Below are 27,993 nucleotides of genomic sequence, written 5' to 3'. Positions count from 1 at the left end.
CATTTACATTCTCATCAGTCCAGTTAAACTCTTTTCATTTCTCATCTAATGTAAGATTTTGATTATTTAGTTTTACAGGTGAAGATGAATCCTGAATCTACAGGACAGCGAGTAAAACTGAGCTGTGATTCCTCCTGCCCAAAAACATCTGAAAATAATTACCGCTGGTACAAGAATGGACAACATTTAAGATTTGGCCAAAGCATATCTGTATCATCCAGTGAAAACACTGACAGTTATTTCTGCTCTGAGGAGTATTTTTCAGTTCCCTCTTCATCTGTGTGTGAGTCTGATATTTACACAATATTTAAATTAAAATAGAAGATCAAACTTTGCAGTTTTCTTGTTGATTCATATACAGTATGAGTGTGTTTGTAATTGATTGTGAATGTTACAGCAGTATTTTGTGACTCTTTCAGGTCTTTCTAACAGTGGATGTTGGGGTGTGACTTACACCTCTAGAAGAGTTTGTGCTTTAGTGGGATCAACAGTAAATATTCACTCTTCATACTCACATCCCACTGGATATACAGTAGAGAAAACATACTGGAATTACCGTCGTTTTGGGGCATTCAGAGATCTGCGTGAGGTTTCTCAGTTTTCTGGTCGTGTGGAGTTTGTGGGAAACACACTGAGAATCAAAGACGTCAACACGGTTGACACTGGAAATTATCAGTTCAGGTTCATCACTAACACATCAGATGTAGTTTCTGGTTATCCTGGAGTCTATCTTACTGTTACAGGTAACTGCTCATAATAAACTCTCTGTGCAGCACTCATTATACTGAAGCATTATAGCTCGTGTAGGAGTCTGATATCAGCATGACTGTGATTAGAGGTTTAGGCAATGCTTTATCAATTAAGCTAAATCAAAAATATGAGGCCCAGCTTTGAAAATTAGTTTATGTGAACTCTGTTATATGAAATTTCAGATACACGAGTGAGAAGCAGCCCAGACCCTGTGATAGATGGAGAAAAAGTGATATTAAGCTGTTCAACCAGTTGCCCTCTGGATAGCAAACATACTTACATCTGGTATAAGAATGGACAACAGGTAACAGATGGATTGACATTATTAAACAAGCTGTACCTGGACTCAATCAACAGTGAGGAGCTACAAGAGTATTCCTGTACTGTAAGAGGTAACACAACATCTCATCATACATCTGACTTTACTGTTACAATGTAAAAAGTAAACAGTTGGATCAACTTAAAAATAACTTCAGTTGGTAACACCTAAAAAGATAAGTTGTTTCTTATTGTGAAATTTAAGTGAAATTTCAAGTTGAACAAAACTTGTTCAATCTACATTACTGAGCTGTGATTCCTCCTGCCCTTTGACATCTGAATATTAAAGGGAACAGATTGAGACACAGGGTATGACCTGAAGACAGGACCATGACAATGTATTAATCAACGCAACATGTCGCTTAAAGTTAAATATGTTTTACTGTGTAAACTTGACGTGAGAGCACTGCTGAGCTTAATATTGCAATAGTCATGATGAATATCCATGTTTTAATGATCTAAAAATATTTTAATGATCTAATTCATGATTAATAATCTTGCCAAAAGCGTGTCATTGTTGTGGTTAAATAAAGTTTAAATAAAGATACGTGTGCTTGTGTTATGATTATTTAACATGTTCTTATGCACTGCGTCCTGTGAAGGACAACTCGCAGGTATCACACACCGGATGCATGTGCACATTAAATAGCGCAAGCTTAGTCAGACAGAGTCTACTTCAAAATGCTACATTTCCAAAAGTCAGCCACACACTGCCTCTTTGGTTATATCTAACAATTGTGCAATTAAAAGGGAGCACAAACACATGGATGAGGAGAGAAGGTAAAAAAGCCCTGGCCACAGACGCAGCGAGATGCTACAAAATTACAGAAATGTTCAAGCGAGCAGGTCTGTCAAAATTACAAGTACAAGAACACATCTTGGTTAGTTATTGCCTAATAAGTCAAATAAGTCACTGGCGCAGCTTCTGCAGGTTTCAAAGTCAGGTGTCGGTGTGCCGTGTTGTTTTGTGTACCATCATTACTGGGGAAACCCCTAAAAAAGAAGATAAGGAAACACAATCAGGTGAAATTTGATTGTGGCACTGAACGACATAACGCATCACTCAGAACTTTTGTGTTATTTTGAAAATATGCACACAGCTGTCATGATGGTTATTTGCTGAGTAGCGCTGTGATAACGGCTGCAGTGAGACTGAAATCTGAGAATCACAGAAAAGTCAAATTCTGAATGTTCTGCCTTTTCTGAATATAACTGAGTTTGTGTCTTTTTTTTTTTAGATACAATAGACAAAACAAATGAAGCAGTGGACAGCTCAGTGTTTCTCTCTCTGTTGATGTTTCTGCCTCAGTTTCTCATCATTGAAGCTCTGTGGATGTGGTAAGAAAAAATAACAACTAAAACTCAATTAAGCAATACACTGCAAAAAATGTCTTTCTTACTTAGTAATTTTGTCTTGTTTTCAGTAGAAATATCTAAAAATTCTTAAATCAAGATGTATTTTCTTAATGAGCAAAATGACCTAAGAAAATAATACTAGTTTTTAGACAAAAAAATATACAATTTAAGTGAATTTGTGCTTAAAACAAGCAAAATTATCTGCCAATGGGGTGAGAAAACTTTACTTGAATTAATTGTTTAAGAAAAAAGAAATCTTATTTCACAATTTTTTTTCTCACTCCATTGGCAGTTAATTTTGCTTGTTTAAAGGACAATTTCACTTAAATTGTATATTATTTGTCTTAAAACTAGACTTATTTACTTGGGTCATTTTGCTGATTGAGAGGAGCATCTTGATTTGGGAGTTTTTGGATGTTTCTACTGAGGACAAGACAAAGGTACTAGGTGGGAAGGTCATTTTTTGCAGTGTATCGCTCTCGGAGTCGTCTGATAAAGCTCTATATCATCACGGCTGTGATTAGGCCAGAGGCACGAGGCCGTAGGCTTTTATACAACAGTTCGACGGCACACATTTGAAAAAAGAAAACTAGAAAACAACAACGGAGTTATTTTAAAAGCCTCTTTGTTTGGGAACTACTTTTCTTCCGCCACGGATTTGAGGGCGGCCAGAATGACAGGTAACACTTTCGGCTGCTTTGAATCTCATAATAACTCAATGGACGGAGTAGCCATTTCTTTATATTACCGTTTCTTGGTCACAATGTCACAACAGGGTAGGGAAGTAGGACGCATACGCAGAGTTCACAAAATAAATAACATTTAATGATAAAATAGGAAACCAAAAACACGAGGAGTAAAATGACGAACAGGTAGCAAACACAGGAACATCCAAAATGTGACACGGGGAACAGACAGGGTAGTAATGACAATGATCCAGCAGTGAGCAAACAGAAGACAGAGGTATATATACACAGACTAAATGACAAACAGGTGTGATGAGGCAGGTAATTAATCAATGAATGTCCAGGTGATAACAATCGGAACAGAAACAAGACATGACACGGATTAACCGTGACACACAAAGTGTAGTTTTAAAGTGTATGTTGCAGGTTAACCACCACTGTTGATTAATGGGTACATAAATCACTCAAGATATGTGTATAATTTTTAAAATGTCTCAAAAATGGTCTTAAAGACCACTTTTTTACGTTTTTGGTATTAACGTTTTTTTTAACGCAATTCTGCAATGACGTCACGTTGGGGAGAAGTGGAAAAAGACTCAGCCAGAGCCATAGAGATAGATGAGACATTTATTGCTATTTAATACTTACGTATATAATTTGGAAATCATATATACATCGTAGGAAATATATAATGTGTTATACTGCAAAGTTACCATGCTAATTATTTATGATGTATGTGGAGATAAATAAAACTTCGCAAATCTGCTGATTTGATCCATTCATGTCCTGACCACCAGGCTAGAGATTTTTAAACATCCTTAATCCACACTTACTAGTCTATCAAATAATATCTCAAATATATTGTTTTGTGAAATAAAAGGATGCTTTGTTATATTGTTTATGCGATTATAACGAATCACACGATCATTTTATGCAGCAGCAGTCAGCAGCTGCAGCATACTCGGATCCGACCGCATACATACTGTAATAAACAGGCGTTTGGCGGCTTTTTACATCACGACAGACTATGCCATTTGAGGAGGAACCGCTCATTGATCACCGTATTTTTATAAATCCTGTACATGTTTGGACCTGCCAAACAGGTTGAGCACTTTTATATAATTTGTTGAGCAGAAAGGCTGCTCAGTTTGACCAGCGGGCTGCGGGAACCGGCGCACATCACGCCGCCAGACGGTGTTGCTAATATAACTCGAAATGTATAGCTATTATCAGGTCAGCCCACCGGAAAAGTCCCGACTCTCTCGATTGCCATTCCGCTACTGGCTGTAAGAAAGTGAGTGCGTTTGGGTCGCTGGTCCCCGCAAACAGATGTGACGTGCTTCACTCACCTTCCAGGATTAGAGACATGCTGCCAAAACCGTTTGTGCTGAAGATCGCATAAAGTTACACCCATTTCAGGCAGGATCATGGACCCCCTCAAGCCAGCATGCACGAGTATGTTAATTGTTTGTTTACTTTCTACACGAAGATATGCTAACGTTATGCTATCTGGCTGTCTGCCTATCTCTCTATAGTAGCCTATTCTATCTATCTGTCTGTCTGTCTATCTGTCTGTCTATCTATCTATCTATCTATCTATCTATGTATTTATCTATTATCTGCGCTATCAGAACTGTACTTCACTCGTCTTTCTATAGTCATTCTCAATGCTCTCAAGGCGGCTTGGTCAATTCTCTCCCCAGCGTGACGTCATACAGTGCGTTGTGAGGGAAAGGAGAATCATTGCAAATTGCTGTACTTTTTCATACTTTTTCGGGTTTTGTGATACCCAACAACATAAAATACAATGGATAACAGGTTAAATGTTTATTATCAACAAGCAAATTGCACAAATTCATTGAAAAATTTTACCTGCAAAACACCATTTAAGATTAGTTCAGTCGAGAATGTATATGTATTATATTTAAATCTGCAGATTAGTAAAGATAGCGCCTGTTTGAACGTTTGCTTAGTAAGATTCCGTGCGTATGAGAACCAGAGCATGAGCGGACATCAGTGTTCACTCGCCCCGCTGACCACCTCCGTCTCTGGGCTACATCTCTGACAGGGATTCCCTGGCTCTGATGTTGTCCCTGGCTGTGTTTGATCATCAAAAATGAGATCAAATCAGCAGTATTTGGTGTCATGATGAAACTATTACTTGTTTTCTTATTCATATTTAGTTTTTTTTTGTGTTGTTGTTGTTTTGGCGCGAGGTAAAAGTTAATAAAACTATATTTATATAATGTTACTATTGCTTTCCCATTTAATCTCAACGCGATACGAGCACTCGCTTGTTATTAGACTTTGTTCTTGTCAGTACTATATAAAACAGTGTCAGAGAGATGTTTTTGCATGCTGCTTATAAATATATCAGTGGTGATATCTCATAACGTGTTTTAATAGTCACGTCACGATAAAATAAATGATCAATGTCCACATTTAACAGCTGTGGTGCTTACCTGCGGTTCCACGGTGTTTTCACGTTCTGAGGAGAGAGATCGCTCCAGAAAAAAATATTGTTTACATTCCTCTTTCCAAGTGTTAATCGTCCACACGATGTAACAAGACATTACTCCCATTAAGTTTATTGTAACATCCAAGAGCGCTGATCTTTGAAGTAATAATCACTTCTGATTGGGATTCACACACTGATTCACGAGTGTCAATGAGACACACGGAGAGTGTTTAAAAACAGCGCGTGCCGTCTGTGTGTGTGCGTGCAGTTTTTCCAGTCAGAGATGAGCCTGTATCACTCATACTAAAATGACCAGCAGGTGGCGGAATGATACAAAATGGTGAAGCGGTTACTGTGCCGTTATCAGTAGAATATCGCACGCCTCTTAGCCAATCAGATTCGAGAATCAGAAAGAACTGTTGTATAGTGAATATTCTGATATGAATTCAGATTTCAAGAGTATGAATCTTGATACCACAGCTTTTTCATCAGCATGAATAAATTGAACTCATCTAAAAACAAAACTGATGACAAACAAATAGAGGTGAGAAAATCTGTATATCTGTATGTTAAATAAACTAATGGTCAGATTTTATAACATGATCTCTTTCTGTGTGTTTGTCATTGTTAGATGTTGCAGGTCTGTGAGTAGATCAGCTGTCTGTCCATCAGAACTACTGGAGTGATGTCATAACTCTCTTTATGACATCATCACCTAGCAACAGTCTCTCAGCAGTGACATCAGTGATGCAGTGATGTCATATACAGTGATGTATTAATGACAGCTCAGTGTAAATAATCTAATGTTCAAATAGATGAATTATTCATTGAAGTATTGAGTTTATCATTCAACAGTCTTGTGTCAGTGTCAGATCAACTGTAACATCACAATACATAAATCCTGTAAAAACTTTGCTATAGTGCATCTTTATGTAGATGATACTGTGATCTACTTTCATCTTCACTATAAGTCAGTCTTTTATTGAACTCAATGCTGTTTTTAGTTAGGTTAGGATTTTATTACAGTGCTGTGCTTTAATCTTGTAGTTAGGAAAGAATTTGTTCAGTTTATTTTAAAATGTTTTGGACTATGAGGACATTATTTACATGCATGCTGCTTTCACTGCATGGGAATTACCTGCATTATCATGGGAAAGTTTAAAGCGCTTATTAAAAGTTCGAAGCTTATAAAGTTTATCTGTTATAAGAGTGTTTTATTGCTATTCTCAAGCTGGATTTTGTATAAATACATTTACATAACATTTCAGTATTTACAAATAGTATTAAAAGTCCTTTATATTAGTGAATTTTAACTTTGATATCTATTTTTATTGTTTTTAATTTCATCTTTGTGTAATAATGTGTCTTCTGTGCAAGGTTTTACTCAAAAAGAGTTGGGAGACTTAGTAAAATAAAGATGAAATAAAAGTAAATATAAAAAGTTGATTTTGATTGGTCATTTACTGTTTTAACAGGAGAGTTTATTTAATCATAAAAGTGCTGTCATCATTTCCTCACCCTCATGTTGATCTAAACCTGTATGAGTTTCTTTATTCTGTTGAACACATGAGGGTTTATAATGATTTAACCACACAGTTGACAGCAGAGGTGGACAATAACTTATTGGTGGACAGAAACTTGAGTCTGTACACAAGAGAAAAAAGTCACTGAGTAAAAAAGTAGTAATTTGAGTAAGAGAATTGTAATTTCTTTTCTGTAACGTGATTGTTTTTTAGCAGGAGACAAACAGTCTATCAGTAATATTCTTGTAGGGTCATGTGTCATGAAGTTTTGATTTTTTTTTAACCAACTGGCTTCATTCACAACAACATGGATGAAGGCAGATCCTGAGTGCAGTGATCGCATCCATGGCCGTACTTAAAGAGTATGAAGTATGAATTATGGTCGGGCAAATTATTTTTGTATGTATTTGCTCACCTATTTCAGGCAAAATCAACATCAATAAGCAGAGGATTCACACATTACAATAAAGAGAATATTAAGATGCAGTAATTTTTTGAAACATCACAGTAACCGTGTGCAATGTGCATGTCTGTGTTTAGTTGACTTCTTCATTTAGGTTAGATGTAATCAGTTCACCCAATACAGCCGAGTCAACTGCCTCTAGTGGACAAAAACAACACTGCACCAAATATACAAGAGTCTCTCTGTGGTGTACAGATCAAAAGGATTTCCAAAGTGAATTCACTAAATAACACAAAAGAAAGTCATGTTTAATTTAAAGGGGTCACATCAACTAGGGGTGTGCATTGGCACTGCCCTAACAATTCAATTCAATTACGATTCACAAGGTAACGATTCAATTCGATTCTACGAAGCATCAGAATTCTACTGTACACAACAAGGCAAATTTTTAATAAGTCAAGTAAACTCAAGTGCAACTATTCTCAACAAAAACGAAAGCTGAGCAGCTTTAAGACAATGCCAATTATATACCTGACCAGGTCTCGCAAAATTAATATATTATTTAAAATCCCTGGTAGCCCTTCGGGCAGACACTCTTTAATTTTTGGTAGCCCGAAATTAATATAAGTAGCCTGAATAAAAAAATACACTGTTTAATGTAGAATATTGATAAATCCTGGATTTCCATGTAAGCCAAATATTCCTGCCCATCCCAGCTAACAATTTGGTTCCCAAAACGTTCCCCTATTTTCCAAGGTTTTTGGTTAGCCAGGAATGGTTTTCTTTAAGAAAATAAACATTCCTCTAATGTTATTTTTAGGTTATTTTAACGTTCCCCTAACGTTAGAATAATTAAATGGTTATCTTACTGAAATATTATATTAATGTATTATAACACATTATTTTTTTTATAAAAAATACCTCAACACATCACACATTGTATTTAGATAACATGGTATTTTATCAAATATCGCTAACAGTAACAACAAAGCTTATTTATTTATAGATTTTTTTCTATAACGTTACTCTGGTGTTACGTTAGTGCTTTGTTATGACCGGCTTTTATTTTGATAGGCTCTATTTAATAACTTCCGCGTCACGTGGCCAACCTATCTTTATTTTAATGTAGATCTTCAAACGGAGAAATGAAAAAAGGGTTTCAAAAACCAAAATCGAACCGTTATTTGAATTTGGTTTAGTCGTTTTTCGTTTTTTAGATTCAGAAACCAAAAACGGAAGAACGGCTCTTTTTTAGCGTTTTTTTTAAACGACAAACGAAAAACGTGTGGTTTCTCGTTATTTTGTTTTTTGGTTTAAACGAAAAAACAAACTATCAAAACGTACACGGACCCTTCAAATGGAAAAGTACGAAATAAAACTCGCGCATCACTTTCAGGTCAGTTCACATTCATAAGCCTGTGTAAATGTGTAGCTGACTGCTGACACCAACTCATCTGTGATTTAAATAGTGTAACAATACCAATTTATATCGTGTAACTTCAGTTGTTCAACTTAAATGACATTGTGCTGCGTTGCGTTTTGAAGCATGGCAAAGATATCTATGCTAAAGACATGTTGTTTTGTATATATGCTAAAAAATAATCAATCAAACACATAACCATACATACCAACTTTTGCTTTTGTTAATAGACATCAGCTGTTTCCTTAAACCTGTTTCTACAAGAAAGACATTGAGTAATTCTCCAAAATTGCTGGGATTTATACTGACTAAAGTAAAGTGTACTGAAGTCCATTAGCTACACAAGTACAGATGCAGAAATATAGGCTATAATATATAAATGCATAATTGTAGTTTGTGTTGCTGTCAAAATACAATTATAAATGATAACAATAGCATATTTCTATTCTCACCCATACTATAGTTGTGTGTGATTTTGTTGTTTTTTGACTAAAGAGGGCACCACTGTAAAAGTTTTGCCAGCAGCGGCCCTGCTCTGAAGTTTGACTTTTTGCACCATTACAATATTTATAGGCAACTAGTCATTATATCTTCCTCTCTATGGAACACATGTTAATGCTCAGTAGTACACATTTGTGGTTCTTTAATGCAGTGGTTATCAAACCTTTTTTATGCAGCCTCCCTTGTGTACAGTGGATTCCTTTGCGGCCCCCCAAAGAAAAAGTATGACATAAACATTCTAAAACTTACAATTTTAATTAAACAAAACATATTAAATTATACAATGTATTGCTTTTGTTTAGTAGCCTTATTTTTTCTAAGGTTCAGTTACACAGAATTTATAATAAAGTAATGTATTTCATAAAATATTATAAAACTGGGGCCCCTGGCACCATCTCACGACCCCCAGTTTGAGAACCACTGCTTTAATGTATTTTTTGCATTGTATTGAAATGCGTTCATTTTTAATGGGCATATATTGTATGTGGTTGAAACAGATAGCCTAGTGCAGGGGTAGGCAACATGGAGTGCCGATGTCCTGCAGTGTTTAGTTTTAGATCTAATCAAGCAGACCTGAACAAACTAATAAAGGTCTATAAAGTCACCTGAAACTACAGGTAGCCAAGGTTTTATAAGGGTTGGAGCTAATTTTTTTTACATTAACATTTTTAATATAACACTATAGTTATTATGGCCTTTAGAAACGTTTTTTAGAGGAGATAGGGTAGTGCACAATAGGCCCCTGTGGTGTGGCCTAGGCTTTTTTCCGTAATGACTTTTTTTCCTTACATTACTTTTACTTTTATACTTTAAGTAGTTTTGAAACCAGTACTTTTTCACTTTTACTTGAGTAAAAAGCTTCAGTTGATACTTCAACTTCTACAAAAGTCTTTTTAAACCCTAGTATCTATACTTCTACTTGAGTAATGAATATGAATACTTTTGACTCCACTGTTACCGACTTACTAAGATTATTTATTAACATAAAAATGCTGCCCTGTGTCCCTTTAAAGATTAAAGCAATAGAATCTTAACACTGAATCACTGCATTTGTACGTTAACAAGATTATTTCTTGTGTTTACTTCAGGTTGTACAAAACTTTTGTACTTTTTTAATAAATGGTTGTGTTTTACATCATATATTTCATTTTGTAATAAATGCATTAATCAGCGTGCGTGTTGCATGAACCACATATTTGTATTTAAATATTGATTTAAGATTGGATTTTACAAGATGTATATGAAATAAATTTATCTCAGTACAAGCACAAATAACAATGCATAATTTAATCTTGATGATAATGTGGATTTACCGTATGAAATCGTGAAATTGAGTATTAGCATTACTTTTTGTTTAGATAACATTGAATTTTCAGTAATGAATTATTGACTACAGGTAGGGATGCATATCAATTAATCGCGATTAATCTATAGCAGAATAAAGGTTTTTGTTTACATCATATATGTGTGTGTGAACTGTGTATAATAATTATGTATATAAATATGCACACATGCATGTATAATTTTAAGAAAAAATATATTTATATACTATTTATATAAATTATACATAAATATACAAATGTATATACATATGTAAACATTGCTTAAATATATACATGCATGTGTGTGCATTTAACTATACAAAGTTATTATACACAGTACACACACATATATGATGTAAACTAAAACTTTTATTCTGCTATAGATTAATCGCGATTAATTGATATGCATCCCTAACTACAGGCTATTGAATTTGTCGAAAATAATGCACACACAAGGTGTTAATGCGGTCTACAAACATTACGCTAACGTTACCTAAACGTTCTCATAACATTCTGATATTGTTCCCCTAACCTTTTTATTGTGATATTTATTTAAATTATTTGCATTCAGGCATATCATGTGTTAAAAAGTGTTTATTATTCAGAGAACATGAACTGGAGCTTGTTTTTATTAAAAAAAAAAACAAAAAAAAACATCAGCATTACGTTTGTATAGATAACATTGCCAATTGTATAAGAACATTTTTCTTGAATTAAGTGTTTATGAAAAATGTAAACTTATTTCAATAAAACTTTTCTTATTCCATGGGCAGATTTTTTTAGCTTAATTGTTTTATGCACAAATTTACTTAGTTTATATTTTTTGTCTAAAAACTAGACTTATTTTCTAAGGTAATTTTGCTCATCAAGATAAAACATCTTAATTTAAGATTTTTTAGATATTTTTACTGAAAACAAGACAAAAACACTAAGTAGGAAAGTCATTTTTTTCAGTGCAAGTAAAACATTAAAACAACTGAAACAGATGGTGAATGTTTTACTTACATTAAATGTTTTAATGCCTCTTCTTTCATCTCTAGTGAAGCTCCTCCTACAACAATCCACCAATAAATGCTGGAGTCAAACACACAGAGAAATCACTCCATGTGTGACAACTGAAATCTTCATGACATAATGTTGATGCTGGTGAAAGAGGAGCTTGAGAAGATGACAGATCCACAACCATGCAGAATAAAGGATGAAGATACTGAGGAACAAATAGGTTGGTGTCTGTTTTATAATCTTTATTATTGATGGTTGAGGAATAATCATAAAAACATTGAGAAACATGAGGGGAAAATAAACTTAAATTCATGAGATGATAACTTACTGCATTCAGTAGAATTAGATTGAAACATCAGATAAAGAGTTTTATCCAAAGCAACCTTCAGTGGATTGAATGACTGTGATCTCCATGTAATGCTCTACTAAAGTTAAATCTCATGTTGTGTTCACATCATTATAGAGAGAATGTTATTGCATCGGACTGAAATATATTGACTTGGTAAATAAAAACTCTGTAAACCAAGTCATTTATTTATAAAGACTACAACAATCTCTCTCTCTCTCTCTCTCTCTCTCTCTCTCTCTCTCTCTCTCTCTCTCTCTCTCTCTCTCTCTCTCTCTCTCTCTCTCTCTCTCTCAAAAAAGGGTATTTTTATCTTGTCATAAATGACCGGCCTACAGAAAATAGCTTATAATAACCTGGGCCTTTAAATGTCTCAGACAGAAGAGAGAAAAGGAAGAGATGCACATTGTGTGCCCCAAAAGATTTCCAAACAAGCACTGTCTGTTTTAAATGCAAAGCGCCCATTAACAAGGCACATAAAATAGACTATTGTCATTCATGTGCATACATTCAGTAAATGCATTAGATGCATGCTTCATTTACATGAGCTCACACAAAGTTTTTTATTTTGGTTTGTTCTTAAATGGGTTAATTGAATGACTTATATTTTACCGGGAGCGGCACGAGTCTTACTTTGCTCTCTGTTTTAGAAAAAATAATAATTTCAAAACAATTTTCTGTGTTTCCCAATTCAACATTAAAGTAGACTAGTGTGATAAACACTGCAAATTTTTGTCAGATTTAAATATTGCCAAAATTATTGGGTGGAAAGTTTCCAAAAACTGTTCAGAAACTTTTTATTGGAATCTAATCTGGGAAATTTTGGAAATATATCAAACTGGAAATTTAATGGGAATTTTTGGACATTTAGGGATATTTATATAAACTACATTATATACAAACACATATAGGGGTGGTTTCCCGGACAGGGATTAGACTAGTAGCCTGGTAATACCCTCCTCTGCTATTTTGCTTCGCTTTGTAGACAGAGTCTGGCTGGACATAATTGACAATCGTTTTCCTTCTCGTGGGAGGAACTTGTCTGAAGTTTAAAATCATTGGTCTAAACGTAAGCCAATCACATAACGTTTGGATATGATGTGCGTTATGCGCAGGCTCAGCCGCATCGAAAATCTGCTGTAAAACACACGTATGATGTGAAAACAAACCCATCGAGCGAAATACCGGAGTTAACATGGCTATGAACGACTTTTGCACATTATGTAAAGTAAATCGGACCAGAGCTAGTTGAACACTATCCTTACGGTGTCTTTCCACTCACGTCTATCTTCCTACCTTATTTTCTGGTTAATCAGGAATGTCACCAAGGAATGTTTGCCCACGCGTCCTCCACCATTAACTGTGAACAATGAAATTCCCTTCCATGATTTCTCGATCGTTGTGCACGTCAAGCAGTGCTGCACACAGTTTCTCGCTGACAATCGGTAATAATTTTCCCAAAACCTGTCGGGAGTAGGGCAACAACATAATCTCCATTCAAAATGTTTAACAAACACCCTTCTTGTTCAGGCTTAAGTTGGCAAGTGCCGGTTCTCCACAACAGAGCGAAAAGCTTTCTGTGCCTCCATGTCCACTACAAACTACAACTGTACATTCAGCGCTTAGCGTCTACATCACAGTCTCAGCCCGCCACTTTGGCAAGTGCAAAACTTCCTGGTATACACAGTAAAAACACAGTGGACCAACACCAGCAGATGGCATGGCATCCCAAACTATCACTGACTGTGGAAACTTTACACTGGTACTCAAGCAGCGTGGATTGTGTGCCTCTTTTTCTCCAGACTCTGGGACCCTGATTTCCAAATGAAATTGAAAATTTACTTTCATCAGAGAACATAACTTTGGACAACTCAGCAGCATTTTTGTCTTTAGCCCAGTTAGACGGTTCTGACGCTGTCTGTTGGTCAAGAGTGGCTTGACATAAGGAATGCGACAGCTGAAACCCATGTCTTGCATACGTCTGTGCGTAGTGGTTCTTGAAGCAATGACTGCAGCTGCTGTCCACTATTTCTGAATCTCCCCCACATTTTTGAATGGGTTTTGTTTCACAATCCTCTCCAGGGTGTGGTTATCCCTTTTGCTTGTACCCTTTTTTTCTACCACATCTTTTCCTTCCCTTCGCCTGTGTCTATTAACTTGCTTGGACACAGACCTCTGTGAACAGCCAGCCTCTTTTGCAATGACCATTTGTCTCTTGCCCTTCTTGTGCAAGGTGTCAATGGTCGTCTTTTGGACAACTGTCAAGTCAACATTTAAAAGCCTTTGCAGGTATTTTGAGTTAATTATCTTATTGGATTGTGGCACCAGGTGTCTTCAAAATTCACAATATTCTAATATTCTGAGATACTGGATTTGGGATTTTTCTTAGTTGTCAGTTATAATCATCAAAATTTAAAGAAATAAACATTTGAAATATACCAGTCACTTTTTGATGAATTCTAATTATATGACCAGCACCTGTATTCCTGTTAATTCCCATGGAAAGATTCTAGCTTGGAAAGTTCCTGGAATTTTGCAACACCATTCACATATAATGCTATTTTCTCTAAAATATTGAGGTGCATAAGCTCAGATTAATTAGGCCTATGATTAATTACTTCAAAAAAGATAAACAAAACAAAACCAGTCCTAACTGAAAGAAAACAAGTTGACAAAAAGATAGAATCCAATGTTTGGTGATATTTAAAAAACCACAAGTGTTAAAGAGTTTTGAACACAGCACAAGAGTTAAAGGCGGAGTCCATGATGTTTGAAAGCCAATGTTGATATTTGAAATCACCTAAACAAACACGCCCCTACCCCAATAGAATCTGGACCTTCTGTTGATAGACCCGCCTCACACACGCAACCCGGCATTTGATTTGATTTGATTGGCTATAAGTGTGTTTTGGTAGTCGGCCCGTCTCCTTTTCCAAAGCGTTTTTCAAACATTGTGGACTCCGCCTTTAAACTACAAGAGCAGAAATTGACAATAGAAATGACATAATGTACTTCACATTAAAAATAACATGGATACATGACATCTCAAATGTGTTTTGTTACTCTGATTTATTAACCTGAACTATTTACTGTCTTTATTTTAGAAATGATGGAAGTGAAAGAGGAGAGTCAAACTGAAGTGGATGAGAAACATCAGATTGTAAAAATAAACCATAATGTTTCACAGAAAGAAACTCTGAAGACAGAAGACATAAAGTCTGAAAATAGTTCCAGTGAAGATGAACGCCCTGCAGATCACAACAAGACTCACAGTGAGGAGAAACCTTTCACATGTCAACAGTGTGGCAAGAGTTTCAGAAGAAAAGCTCACCTTAACGCACACATGAGGATTCACACTGGAGAGAAACCATTCACATGCCATCACTGTAAAAAGAGTTTTACAACTGCATCTAACCTTAAGAAACATTTGAGAATTCACACTGGAGAGAAACCTTACACTTGTCAAGAGTGTGGAAAGAGTTTCACCTTTCAAACAAGCCTTAAAGTACACATGAGGATTCACACCGGAGAGAAACCACATCTGTGCCATCACTGTGAAAAGAGTTTTAGAACAGCAAGTAAACTTAAGACACACATGATGACTCACACTGGAGAGAAACCTTACACTTGTCAACAGTGTGGAAAGAGTTTCTCTATTGAAAGAGACCTTAAGATACACGCAAGAATTCACACTGGAGAGAAACCGTTCACATGCCATGAGTGTGAAAAATGTTTCAGAAGGAAGAGTATTCTTACAGCACACATGACAATTCACAAAGGAGAGAAACCATATGCGTGTTTTCAGTGTGAATGGTGTTTCAGTATGGAGTGTCAACTTAAGAGACACATGATGATTCACAGCGAAAAGAAACCTCACGCATGTCTTCAGTGTGAAAAGAGTTTCATACAAAAACGTGGACTTGAGGCTCACATGAGAAGTCACACTGGAGAGAAACCTTACATATGCTCTCAGTGTGAAAAGAGTTTCAGTTTAAAGTTTCACCTTAAGAGACACATGATGATTCACAGTGAAAAGAAACCTCATGCATGTCTTCAGTGTGAAAAGAGTTTCATAGAAAAACGTGGACTTGTTATTCACATGAGAAGTCACACTGGAGAGAAACCTTACATATGTCTTCAGTGTGAAAAGAGTTTTACAAGTGAAGGTAATCTTAAGACACATGTGAAGATTCACACTCGATAGAAACCATTCATGTGTCAACAGTGTGGATATGGCAACAACGTTTAGAAATCCGCTGGGGTCTTATTAATGAAAATTAACGATTTGCGTACGATTCTTACTAAAAATCTAAATTCGCCTAAAAGCTAAAAATTGCGTACAGCAAAAAAGATTCGGGCCGTTCCTCAATATGCGTTCCTGTCTGTACTTGTGTTCTTGTGAAACGTCATCAGTCACGGCTCAAGTACTGTTCCAATTCCAAGTTCACATCAAGCCAAGTTCACATGTACTTGATCCGCTCATTTTATCAAGGATGCATAAGGAGGTGACTTGTGACAGTCAAGTTTCCCAGAATGCATTTTGCGTCAATGGCAATGAAGCTTACAGGACAAGTTGGGTATTTTACACGTAAAGCCCTGTTTTCAGATAGTTTATGATGAAATAGAACGGGTTTGACTGAAAATTGGACATATGCTGCTGCCCCGAGAATTTTCGGCTTCTTTGGTATCACCCCCACCACACACACAATGGGTGTATAGGTGCACAGGAACAATCCTTCCTGAAATGCATTAAACTTTCGTTTACAAAGACGTGAAACTCACCGAGTGGTCAGGGGTGTTCACTGATATGCTCACACAAAAATCGCTGCAAAAGATGCTTTCCAACAGCTGTTTTATCGTAGTTTTTGTCCAACTCCATTGACTTGTATTAGGTACGGTATTACTTCGCCCCCAGAAACGGAAATGGAGTTGTTGGTATTTTTGCAATTGGCAAAGGCGGATTATCGCCACCAACTGGGCTGGAGTGTCTATTATTCAAGCTCTCAACGGAAGAATGTACGGGTGTGAGGCGTTTGGAAAAATAAGTCCACAAGTTTACAACGAATGCTAGAACAGCTGTTGAAAAGCATCTTTTGCAGCGATTTTTGGGTGGGCGTATCGGTGAACGCCCCTGGCCACTCGGTGAGTTTCATGTCTTTGTGGACGAAGGTTTGGTGCATTTTTGGAAGGATTGTTCCAGTGCACCTATGCAGCCATTGTAGATCATCATATGTCCAAATTTCAGTCAAAGCCGTTCTATTTCATCATAAACAATCTGAAAACAGGGCTTTAAGTGTAAAATACAGAACTTGTCCTTTAATATTCTACAGAGGCGGACAGAGTACACAGGTTCATTACTTGAGTAAGAGTACAGTTACCCCTTGCTAAATTTTACTCAAGTACAAGTAAAAGTACTGCAGTCAGATGTCTACTCAAGTAAAAGTAAAAAGTACTTGTTTTTAAAAGTACTTGAGTATCAGGAGTACAAGAGTACATTTTAAAATTTTGCATTACTACTGCCACAGTGCACATTGAACCACGTGAGATGATTGACAGCTGTACAAATGATAGAGCTCTGAGGTCAAATCTGACACAAATCAGGAAGAGGAGACACACATCTCCGTTTGCTATTTGAGCTCTTCAGATCGCATAATTCAGTGGAAAATTAATAGAAATCTTATTCTGTAAGACTAAATATTTTACTAACATGTGATAATTAATCATTATTTCTTCAAATATGCGCACCATTGTACTAATAGCCCTGGCGGATTCTGTATATTTTATGTATTTGAATATAAATAAACCGGAGAAGACGAGAATGAATGTTTGATGATTTCTATTCAAAATAACGAACGTTTCAGATTAATTATTTTGCACTCCTGGCATAAATTAAGAAATTAATGTTACTGCAAACCAGTTTAATAACAAACAGTGGTCAAATATCGAAGCTGGAGTCTTAAACCTGTCTTGTGATGCTGAGTTTGTCCAGATCAAGTAAGAGTGTGATGTTTTGAAGAGTAATGAATTTTGAACAACAATAATGCGGGATCACCAGCGATCCCTGCCGCTCTCAAGGGGTTGAATTTTTGTAAGCGGTGATGAAGCTCTGTTTTGGTAAACACAGCAAACACTTAAAGCGAAAACTATCATTAACTTGTTTCGAAAATTAAAATAGTCTGGCGAGGTGGAGCCACGGGTTGTCACATTACCAGGATGGACCTGCTGTGTCTTCATCCATTGTTTCATCCATGATTTCTTTTCTTATCTAAATCTGACTATTGGGACATTGGCGGAAAGCTGAAGGTGATAGCTGAACGGCTGTCCCAATCAGTGGCGCCTGCACAATCCAATCACGTTTGAGAAAAGGGAAACAACAAATCGAGGGTTTCTGAGATTTTTCTTTTTTCCTTTTTTTTTTTAGAAGAAGTAACGGGTACTCCCGGTTATGGATAGAAATGTAGTGGAGTAAAGAGTACAATATTTTCCTCTCAAATGTAATTGAGTAAAGTCATGAGTACTTCCCAAAAATAATACTCGAGTAAAGTACAGATCCCTCAAAATTGTACTTAAGTACTGTACTCAAGTAAATGTACTCCGTTACTGTCCGGCTCTGATATTCTAAATATAGCTCTTTCTGTGTTATAAAATGTAGCTGTTTAGTTGAGAATATAGATGAATAAATTTTGGATATGTGAGTTCAAGTTGATCAGCGTCGTGTACACCGCAGAGGGCAGCCTTATTTTGGCAAGTCCTTCATGAAATATTCCCTTTGGATATATCTAAATGGCATTTTTTTGTCTCATCAATTTAGTTTTCTTTATTATTCATTTGAAGTCTGTTATTTGTTATTTTAAATGTTTCAAAACTTGAATCACATTTATTTTCTATATAATCTTAACACTGAATTAGCTTTTGTTTAGATTTTTTTCTTGTGTTTACTTTGTAAATGTTGTAGAAAAGTTTGGTTCTTTTCAAATGAATGGTTGTTTTATATCATATTTTTCAGCCTATGTGGAGATGCAGATTTCATTTTCCAACAGGACTTGGCACCTGCACACAGTGCCAAACCTACCAGTACCTGCTCATACTTTTCATGTTCATACTTTTCAGTTGGCCAAGATTTCTAAAAATCCTTTCTTTCTTTTGGTCTTAAGTAATATTCTATTTTTCTGAGATACTGAATTTGGGATTTTTCTTAGTTGTCAGTTATAATCATCAAAATGAAATAAATAAACATTTAAAAATATATTAGTCTGTGTGTAATGAATTAATATAATATACAAGTTTTACTTTTTGAATGGAACTAGTAAAATAAATAAACTTTTTGATGATATTCTAATTATATGACCAGCTCCTATATATTCTTTTTACGCACGTGCGTGTGTACGTGCGTGTTGCCCCACACCCTTCCAATGCTCATGACAAAAAGCGTGGCCGGCAAAGTATTTAAGTTAATATGACGTTTATTTTTAAAAGTGTTGCCCTGACCGCGCACGTCCTTCGCTGGCGAGACAGAAACTGCAAAAAGCACAATCGACTAAGGTTTAAAAAAAATATGACTTTGATTTTTTAAAAGTCAGAAGCATGCAGCAAACAAATGTGCCTCTACATCAAGCTCTGATTGCGCATGCAAATTTAATTTCTGTGAACTGAAGGCAAGTGATATACTCCGTAATATGATTTTGCACATCCAACAACAACTATATTATTGCAAACTAATACAACATGTTTTGGCATTCGGTAACATATTGCAGTAGTTTATATTTATTATGCATCCCTGAGATGCACGGTGTTCTCTTTAATGTTCTTTGACATTAAATTCACAAAACCTATCAACAAAACATAAATTAAATTTAAGAAAATAAAAATATATTAAACGAAATTCGTTTTAAGGGAGCAAACAAAACTTAAATCAAACTCTAAAATTCTCCCATTTCTACCGTCAATACATTCCAGATCTAGACTTAAGATTTAATTTATGTTAGATACACATTTTGGCAAATTTGGGTTAATAGAAACCAATAAATCCACTTGTGGGACAGTAGAGTATGTGGCTGTAGAGTAGGCTATATGACATTATCTTCTCCAAAAAGTTGAAGTGAATGCCTTTAATTTATCCTGTACTGTGGGAAGTCACATGGCTGGGGCACGTTCAATCTCACACCGGTGCGCAACGTTTTGCTATGGTTTCCGGGTTGAAGGACATGTTTCCTGGAAACGGTGTGCAACGGCGTGCAACAGGTTTTAGAAGCGTTTTCTACGGTGGCCCTGTGGTGCAATTTTATTTACAAGATTTAAAACAAATTTCCAAGTTTTTTTAACAAATTTACAAGTTTTTTAACAAATTTACAAGTTTTTTTTAGCAAATTTACAAGTTTTTTTTTTTAACAAATTTACAATTTTTTAAATAAATGTACAAGTTTTTCAACAAATTTACAATGAGCGAACAAAATTACATGTTGTAAAACAAATTTACGTTTATTACGGAAAGGGTAGGTACAATACGCTGACGTCACGCATCCGGGACTCCGGTCACGTGGGAAGAAACCCGGAAGTATCGCCGTGAATCACATGAGAGTTGCAAATGCGATGTTGTGTATTAGGCTGTACATCATATTAACGTAAAGAGAGTGATAATATATATCCTTTCATCTATTCCCGAGTGACTCAAAGGGATATTGGACCTTATTTTCAGGTAAGTGAAATAGCTTTAGTTAGCTAACGCTAGCTTTCCAAGTTGCACACGTTTCGGATGGCAGTTATCAAAATAATTCACTGACTTTCTCATTAGATTACAAACAACACGAGAGGGTGCTCCAAACTTTTTAATCAGGACTGCATTGTTTGTTCGCTCCCGGGGTTACATAGACTGAAACGGGGAAGCGTGACGAGTTTGTTTACCTGGTGCTGTAAACTCCAACCCAGGAGGACACCCCAGAGGAATCAAGGGTGCGTTAACTTGTTCGATGATATAATCTGAATAATCTTTAAAAGATTAAGATTTTATGTAATGAGACGATTTGTTAAAATTACCAAAATGTATACTATGAATTATATTTTCATTTAATCCTCTCTAAATGTGATAGTACTGTAATGTTTTATCATATTACAAATACTCGAATGTTGCCTAAGCAAACTGACATTTATGTCAGATAGATAGATAGATAGCCAAGACTGAAATCATGATTATGTTAATTTCCAGTGTCTGTGATGTTGAAACACTAAAGGAAGAAGAGGAGGACAACCATTTGTTTCCTGATCAGAACACAAGAGAAGAGTGAGAAAAAAATTAAGCAATTCATTGATGAAAATTAAAACATGTAAATAAATCTTATGACCTCCTTGATCTTTCTTTTTCTACATGCAATTTTCTCCTCTTTCTCAATACACAGATCTAACAGTGGTTTGGGGGCATTGCAAGACCATGATTACCACATCTCCTATTATGGAAGAGCACAACATCATGCTCGCAACATTTGTGTCCTGGATCAGTTTTTCTTGTTTCTCTGCTGTATAAGGCAGGGGCTTCTTTCCGCAGATTTAGCTGTAAGATTTAAAGGTCCCGTTTTTCCTGATCCCATTTTTTAAACTTTAGTTAGTGTGTAATGTTGCTGTTAGAGCATAAATAATACCTGTAAATTATAAAGCTCAAAATTCAATGCCAAGCGATATATTTTCTTTAATAGAATTTCCCTTTTAAAGCATACAGCAAACGGACGGTTTGGACTACAGCCCTCTACTTCCCGATTGAATGACATCCAAAGAAGAGTTTTTTTACTAACTCTCACCCACAGGAATACGTCAGTCGCAAGCAAAGTTCAAATGGCTCTGCTAAGCTAAGTTGCTGTTAAATCAAAACACACTAAACAAACTATACACAATCAAAACTCGATATATATTTCTAAAGGAGGGACTTCATAGAACAAGGAAGAAATCAGCCCGATTTTAGGACAGTGAAAACAGTGCTATAGAGATAAGTAATTATGTGAAAAATACTGTGTTTTTTTACACACAAAACATGAACACACGCTATATTGCACACCATAAACACAATCATAGTTTAAAAACACAGGAAAAACAGGACTTTTAATCTGTCCAAGGCAACAGTCAGTCGAATATGCATAACATGGGCTAATGTCCAAACATCTTTTCACTTCACAAGAGGTGCAAAGTTTGGACTCTCATTCTCACGGCACCCATTCACTGCAGAGGATCCAATTGTAAGCAATGTAATGCTGAATTTCTCCAAATCTGTTTCAATGAAAAAGCAAATGCATCTATATATTGGGTGAAAAATTCCTTTAATCCCAAAAACAAACTTTTTTCATTTAAATGTTTTTACTTTGCTTTACTATTACAATTTGTACAGTAGATAGAAAATATACATTGGAACAAATTTATAAACAGTGGTGTGAAAAAGTGTTAGCCCCATCCAGATTTCTCATGTTATTGCATATTTGTCACACTTTTATGTTTCAGATCATCAAACAAATTTAAATATTAGTCAAAGAAGATAACACAAGTGAACACATCATGCAGTTTTTAAATGAAGGCTTTTATTATTAAGGGAAAAAAATCTAAACTACATGGCCCTGTGTAAAAAAGTGTATTAGTACCCATTGGCTTTTAATGTAAATATGATTGGTTCTAAAAATGTACATATATATTTTTTCATACTTCATTTATAAATAAAACTATATTTTGAACAATGAGTGAAATGCAGTTTCTTTAATGTAAAATAGTTGTTCTAATAATGTACAGTTATTTACTTAACACGTCTCTAATGTGTGCGTTACATGTTTGTTAGAAGTGTGTGTGTGTGTGTGTGTGTGTGTGTGTGTTGTTCCTGGCTTTATAAGCTGTTGGGCAGCCATTAGTTAAAAAAAAACAAGTCCAACTTAATTTTTACTGACTTCCATTTGTCTCCATCAAAGTAAATGCGTTCCAGGTGGATTCGGAAGTCAGTTCTGGTTTTGACAAAAAAAAATCACACCATGTTATCCCTGTGATTCCTCTGAAGTGTCCTCCTGTAGTTGGAGTTTACAGCACCATGTAAACAAACTCGTCACGCTTCCCCGTTTCAGTCTATGTAACCCCGGGAGCGAACAAACAATGCAGTCCTGATTAAAAAGTTTGGAGCACCCTCTCGTGTTGTCTGTAATCTAATGAGAAAGTCAGTGAATTATTTTGATAACTGCCATCCGAAACGTGTGCAACTTGGAAAGCTAGCGTTAGCTAACTAAAGCTATTTCACTTACCTGAAAATAAGGTCCAATATCCCTTTGAGTCACTCGGGAATAGATGAAAGGATATATATTATCACTCTCTTTACGTTAATATGATGTACAGCCTAATACACAACATCGCATTTGCAACTCTCATGTGATTCACGGCGATACTTCCGGGTTTCTTCCCACGTGACCGGAGTCCCGGATTCGTGACGTCAGTGTATTGTACCTACCCTTTCCGTAATAAACGTAAATTTGTTTTACAACATGTAATTTTGTTCGCTCATTGTAAATTTGTTTAAACACATGTAAATTTGTTGAAAAACTTGTACATTTATTTAAAAAATTGTAAATTTGTTAAAAAAACTTGTCATTTTGTTTGCTCATTGTAAATTTGTTTAAAAAACTTGTACATTTATTCACTCATTGTAAATTTGTTTAAACACTTGTAAATTTGTTAAACTTGTAAATGTGTTCACTCATTGTAAATTTGTTGAAAAACTTGTACATTTATTTAAAAAATTGTAAATTTGTTAAAAAAAACGTGTAAATTTGTTAAAAAACTTGTAAATTTGTTTTAAATCTTGTAAATAAAATTGCACCTCAGGGCCACCGTAGGCTATGACATCATCGCTGAGCTACTTTCATGCTGCGTCCGAAACCGCCTACTACATACTATATAGTACGCGAAAAGCAGTAGGCGAAGCGAGTAGTATGTCCGAATACATAGTATTCGAAAAACAGTATGCGAAAAGTACCCGGATGACCTACTACTTCCGGTTAGATTTTGCAGTGTGCATACGATGGACGCTACACTATCCCATGATGCCCCGGACGAGGAGTTATCCAACGAAGAAGAAGAGGCACGCGGCTGTTTTCGCGCTGAAATGACACGACGTGATGACGACGTATGTCACGTGATGTAGCAACATGGCGGATGTAGTACGTCCGAATCTCATTCATACTACCAGGATTCATACTATACAGTACCTTCTGTTTTAACGCCAAGTAAGTAGGTACTTCATCTAATTCAGTACCTACTATACAGTATGCGGTTTCGGACGCAGCCCCTGTCTCACTGTGCAGCACTTATAGCTGATCATTAATATTGAAGTGAGATGCTACAAAATTACAGCTTCTGCAGGTTTCAAAGTCAGGTGTCAGTGTGCCGCGTTGTTTTGTGTACCATCATTACTGGAGAAACCCCTAAAAAAGAAGATGAGGAAACACAATCAAGGTGGATTTATTATTTTCTAACACAAGCTTTACTTTAAATGTACTAACACATCCAAAAGTGAAAGTGTTTTAGCGCTGCCAGTGGCACTGAACGTCATAGCGCATCACTCAGAACTTTTGTGTTATTTTGAAAATATGCACACAGCTGTCATGATGGTTATTTGTTGAGTAGCGCTGTGATAACGGCTGCAGTGAGACTGAAATCTGAGAATCACAGAAAAGTCAAATTCTGAATGTTCTGCCTTTTCTGAATATAACTGAGTTTGTGTCTTTTTTTCAGATACGATGGACAAAACAAATACTTAAATACATAAAACTGTATGATACTGATTAAAACAAGGCTTGGCTTTCTGAAGGTTTGCTACTATAATGTTTTAATAAAGCTTTTTTGTACCTGCCTTTCAGAGATATGACACACCCTGAACTTGTGGACTTCCTCAGAGTCAACACTTTGATGACATCATGTAGTGCAGACTTTAGGGACCCTTGCACACAAGGGCACACCAGAGCCGTGTTTTGGAACAGAATCGAGCGTCATGCCGCAAATAAGAAGAGAAGTTGCCCATCAGTGTGTCTGATCTAAATGAGCTTTTTTATTAAACTGTCACAGTCCCAGATTGTCTGCCAGCCTTTAAGCTCATTTACACCCTGCTTATTTTTAGACCCACATGAGTTGCATTGGAAAGTCTGAAAGTAAGTTTTTATCAGCTCAATTTAATACTTTTTATAGGTTTTAAATGAATTACATTATTTTCTTAATAGTTACTCCAAATACCAATTTAGAAAATATAAAACATATGCAGATTATTAGCTCAGTTTATTAGTAATGAAAGGAACAGGTTTATAAAAATATAAAACATAATCTGTCTGTGAATCGAGTTGAGACTGTTTCTCAAGAATAAGAGCACTAGCAGTAAAAAGATGAAGATTAATGATTAGATTTTTTTCTGCTGGAGACATAAAAGATGAAGTAAAGATAAGAGACATCTTTTACATGACTCAGCAATAATTAACAGCTATAAATTAACTTTTAATATAATAGTATGTAATAGTTGTCAAAATATGTAAAGTCCATGAAATGCTGTCAAAAAGAGTTTCTTTAACATCCGCTTGAGTACAAGAAAATGAGATAAGATCATTAAATGATCTACTACAACTTTAACTGCTCATAATAATGCTGTATTTACACATTTATAAGGACTAAAGTGATGCTATTGATCATAAGAGCCTTTACCATTTTTGTTTTATTTATCTTTTGTTAAACAATAATTAAATAACATTTAAAAAAAATTAAAAAGGAAATTAAAAAGCCGTGTCATGAAGTGATGTTTATGTTGTGAATTTTACACTTGTTTTTGAGGTTGTCTCTGATATGATGTGTTTTGCTTACAAGTCTAATCTAGTATTAAACTGAAGCTGGTATAAACTGGTTTTCTGGGCAGAGATGTCTATCACACAGTCTCATCCTGTTTAAGTAGGTGGTTTGTGGCAAAGCCGATCAAGTTTTTATGCTGATTCAAGAACACGACACTCATTTTTAATCTGTCTTTAGAATTAAAAAAATATATATTTGTGTTATGTATTCGTCGTCTGATTGGTCTGACTGCTCTTTCGCAAGGGCTTCTGGGTTGGTAAAGTGTGCAAAGCCTGCTGCAGACAGCATCAAGGGGGCACTGATGAGCACACTTCGAAGCGTAAAAATTACAGATGTGACACCCTACGAACTCGTAGACTAAGCGAGCGCACACAATTTGCTAAATATGTTCCCTATCAAAAGCTTTACTCGATGCTGCGCTGCTAAGCGCTATTGGGAAACGTCTTTATCGTTGACCAGCTGAATATAGTGTGCAAACACGTCAATGAAATTGACCCGGAGGTATATAGCCTCGGTTGATGACGACATCACAGCGCACCCTGATGCGAGGCTATAAAATAGATGAACAACAGCTGTGTCATCAGGTCTTTTTATTTTCAGACCACTACTGAATGAGTGTGTGCTACACTGAAATACAAATCTCTCTCTTACCTTTTGAACTTCACTTGAGATCTTTGTTAGGAGTTAGATTCCAACAAGATAGAGTGCAGACTTTCTCTCTTTCCGATTTTAAAGGAGTTTAAGTTAAAAGGAAAATATGAGTAAGAAGAGTCACGAGCAGTCTAAGTCGTGTTTGTTTTCGCTTTATGGCGAAGGACGACACACACACTTAACTGTTTTGTGTGTTTGGGGGAGGAGCATGCGGTCATGGCTTTGTACAGTCTGATGAGTGCGAGCATTGTGAATCATTCACAATATAAATGATTCGTGCTCGCCGTGATTTTTTTCTGACCGCAACCTCAAATTAAGTTATATTTCTTCGCGTGATTCCGAAGCGCACTCCGGTGTTTCTTCGGGTTATGTGGGGGTAATTATAATAATGACGTTGATGATATCTCTCTCTCGGTTCTGCGGAGTTTCATAAACCAGCCTCCGAGCGTTTCTCGCGCGATGAAAGTCGGTCGAGGAGCTTCTCGAGGTGGTAACACGCGCCAGGTTGCAAATTGATTGGCCTCGCGAGCCAGAGAACCCCAAACAAAGCAAACTAGCGGATAGGTTTCTATAGTGACAAAGGGAGAGGACGAAACATGAGCCTCTCTCTTTCTTTGAGGATCTCCATGGTGAATTAAATAAATCATGGGAAAGACCATACTCATTGCGTGCTTCATGCCCACGGCGTCAATTTACGACTATCGTGGGTACGAAGACGCGCGGATATACCGAAATGCCACAGGTGGAAGAGACGCACGCGAGTTATCTCTCGCCTGGCTCGGCATCCTCATTAAAGAAGCCTACCCTGCCCACGAAACCATGTAAAATAACTTCAGCTCTCGTGGGCAAAGCTTATCAAGCCGCAGGTCAGGCTGGTGCTGCGCTGCATACTATGGCAATATTACAGGCATACCAGGCTGATCTGTTAAAGGATTTGAGTGCAGGCGAGACGATGGACAAAGAGACATTTGATGAATTGCGTATGACAGATCTGTCTCTTCGTGTCATTAAATAAACGGCTCGCGCTATCGGCCGTACTATGTCTGCTCTGGTAAACACAGAGAGGCATTTATGGCTAAATCTGTCAGGCATAAATGAGAAGGATAAAACTTTTCTTTTAAATGCCCCTGTTTCCCCATTGGGTTTATTTGGTGACACGGTTGACTCTGTTGTCACGAAATTCACTGAAGTTAAAAGCATGAGGGAATATTCCACTCTTTACAGTAGGGCTCGCTGGCGGGCGGGGCATATCATGTTACATCAGATCGCTCCGTCCCGTTGCCTTTACGAAGCCTCTCCACCTCCGCCGCCTCTGGGCTTGCGGGGGGGGGGGGGGGAGCGGTTTTCCAGCATAATGTTAAAGGCCCTCTGTCTTCAATGTTAAAGGCCCCCCGTGCAGGGTTTTTAGCATTCCCCTA

At 36.3% G+C, this 27,993-nt stretch overlaps 3 protein-coding genes and 2 long non-coding RNA genes across 5 annotated transcripts in view; 4 read left to right on the top strand and 1 right to left on the bottom strand.

Annotated features, from left to right (window-relative positions):
- Nucleotides 1-27,993, top strand: part of LOC141359642 (uncharacterized) — a 252,291-nt gene that overhangs the window by 197,672 nt on the left and 26,626 nt on the right. The window lies entirely within an intron of this gene.
- On the top strand, nt 50-26,279 carry LOC129453646 (uncharacterized). The gene is made up of 4 exons (XM_073861537.1): nt 50-283; nt 420-743; nt 933-1,142; nt 24,830-26,279. Exons 1-4 carry the CDS (start codon nt 85-87, stop codon nt 24,853-24,855), a joined length of 759 nt encoding a protein of 252 aa, XP_073717638.1. The 5' UTR covers nt 50-84; the 3' UTR covers nt 24,856-26,279.
- On the top strand, nt 8,613-16,811 carry LOC141359295 (uncharacterized). Its single transcript, XM_073861521.1, has 3 exons — nt 8,613-8,890; nt 11,778-11,959; nt 15,190-16,811. Exons 2-3 carry the CDS (start codon nt 11,872-11,874, stop codon nt 16,287-16,289), a joined length of 1,188 nt encoding a protein of 395 aa, XP_073717622.1. The 5' UTR covers nt 8,613-8,890; nt 11,778-11,871; the 3' UTR covers nt 16,290-16,811.
- On the top strand, nt 20,493-22,794 carry LOC129453674 (uncharacterized). The gene is made up of 4 exons (XR_012365899.1): nt 20,493-20,780; nt 20,877-21,034; nt 21,288-21,362; nt 21,478-22,794. It is a non-coding gene; the product is annotated as an uncharacterized lncRNA (long non-coding RNA).
- Nucleotides 22,622-23,488, bottom strand: LOC141359453 (uncharacterized). The gene is made up of 2 exons (XR_012365898.1): nt 23,344-23,488; nt 22,622-23,247 (listed from the first exon to the last, which is right to left on the bottom strand). It is a non-coding gene; the product is annotated as an uncharacterized lncRNA (long non-coding RNA).

Source organism: Misgurnus anguillicaudatus, chromosome 23 (assembly GCF_027580225.2).
Source record: "Misgurnus anguillicaudatus chromosome 23, ASM2758022v2, whole genome shotgun sequence".
Taxonomy (NCBI): Eukaryota; Metazoa; Chordata; class Actinopteri; order Cypriniformes; family Cobitidae; genus Misgurnus; species Misgurnus anguillicaudatus.
The sequence above is the reverse complement of the archived record's forward strand: the minus strand, read 5'-3'. Positions and strand labels throughout refer to the sequence as shown.

Excerpts from the sequence above, each read along its gene's own strand:
- LOC129453646 (XM_073861537.1), top strand. The coding sequence starts at position 85 with ATGAATCCTGAATCTACAGGACAGCGAGTAAAACTGAGCTGTGATTCC. Across the intron at positions 284-419 it reads AGTTCCCTCTTCATCTGTGT|GTCTTTCTAACAGTGGATGT; the intron begins GTGAGTCTGATA and ends TGACTCTTTCAG. Across the intron at positions 744-932 it reads AGTCTATCTTACTGTTACAG|ATACACGAGTGAGAAGCAGC; the intron begins GTAACTGCTCAT and ends ATGAAATTTCAG.
- LOC141359295 (XM_073861521.1), top strand. The coding sequence starts at position 11,872 with ATGTTGATGCTGGTGAAAGAGGAGCTTGAGAAGATGACAGATCCACAA. Across the intron at positions 11,960-15,189 it reads AGATACTGAGGAACAAATAG|AAATGATGGAAGTGAAAGAG; the intron begins GTTGGTGTCTGT and ends TCTTTATTTTAG.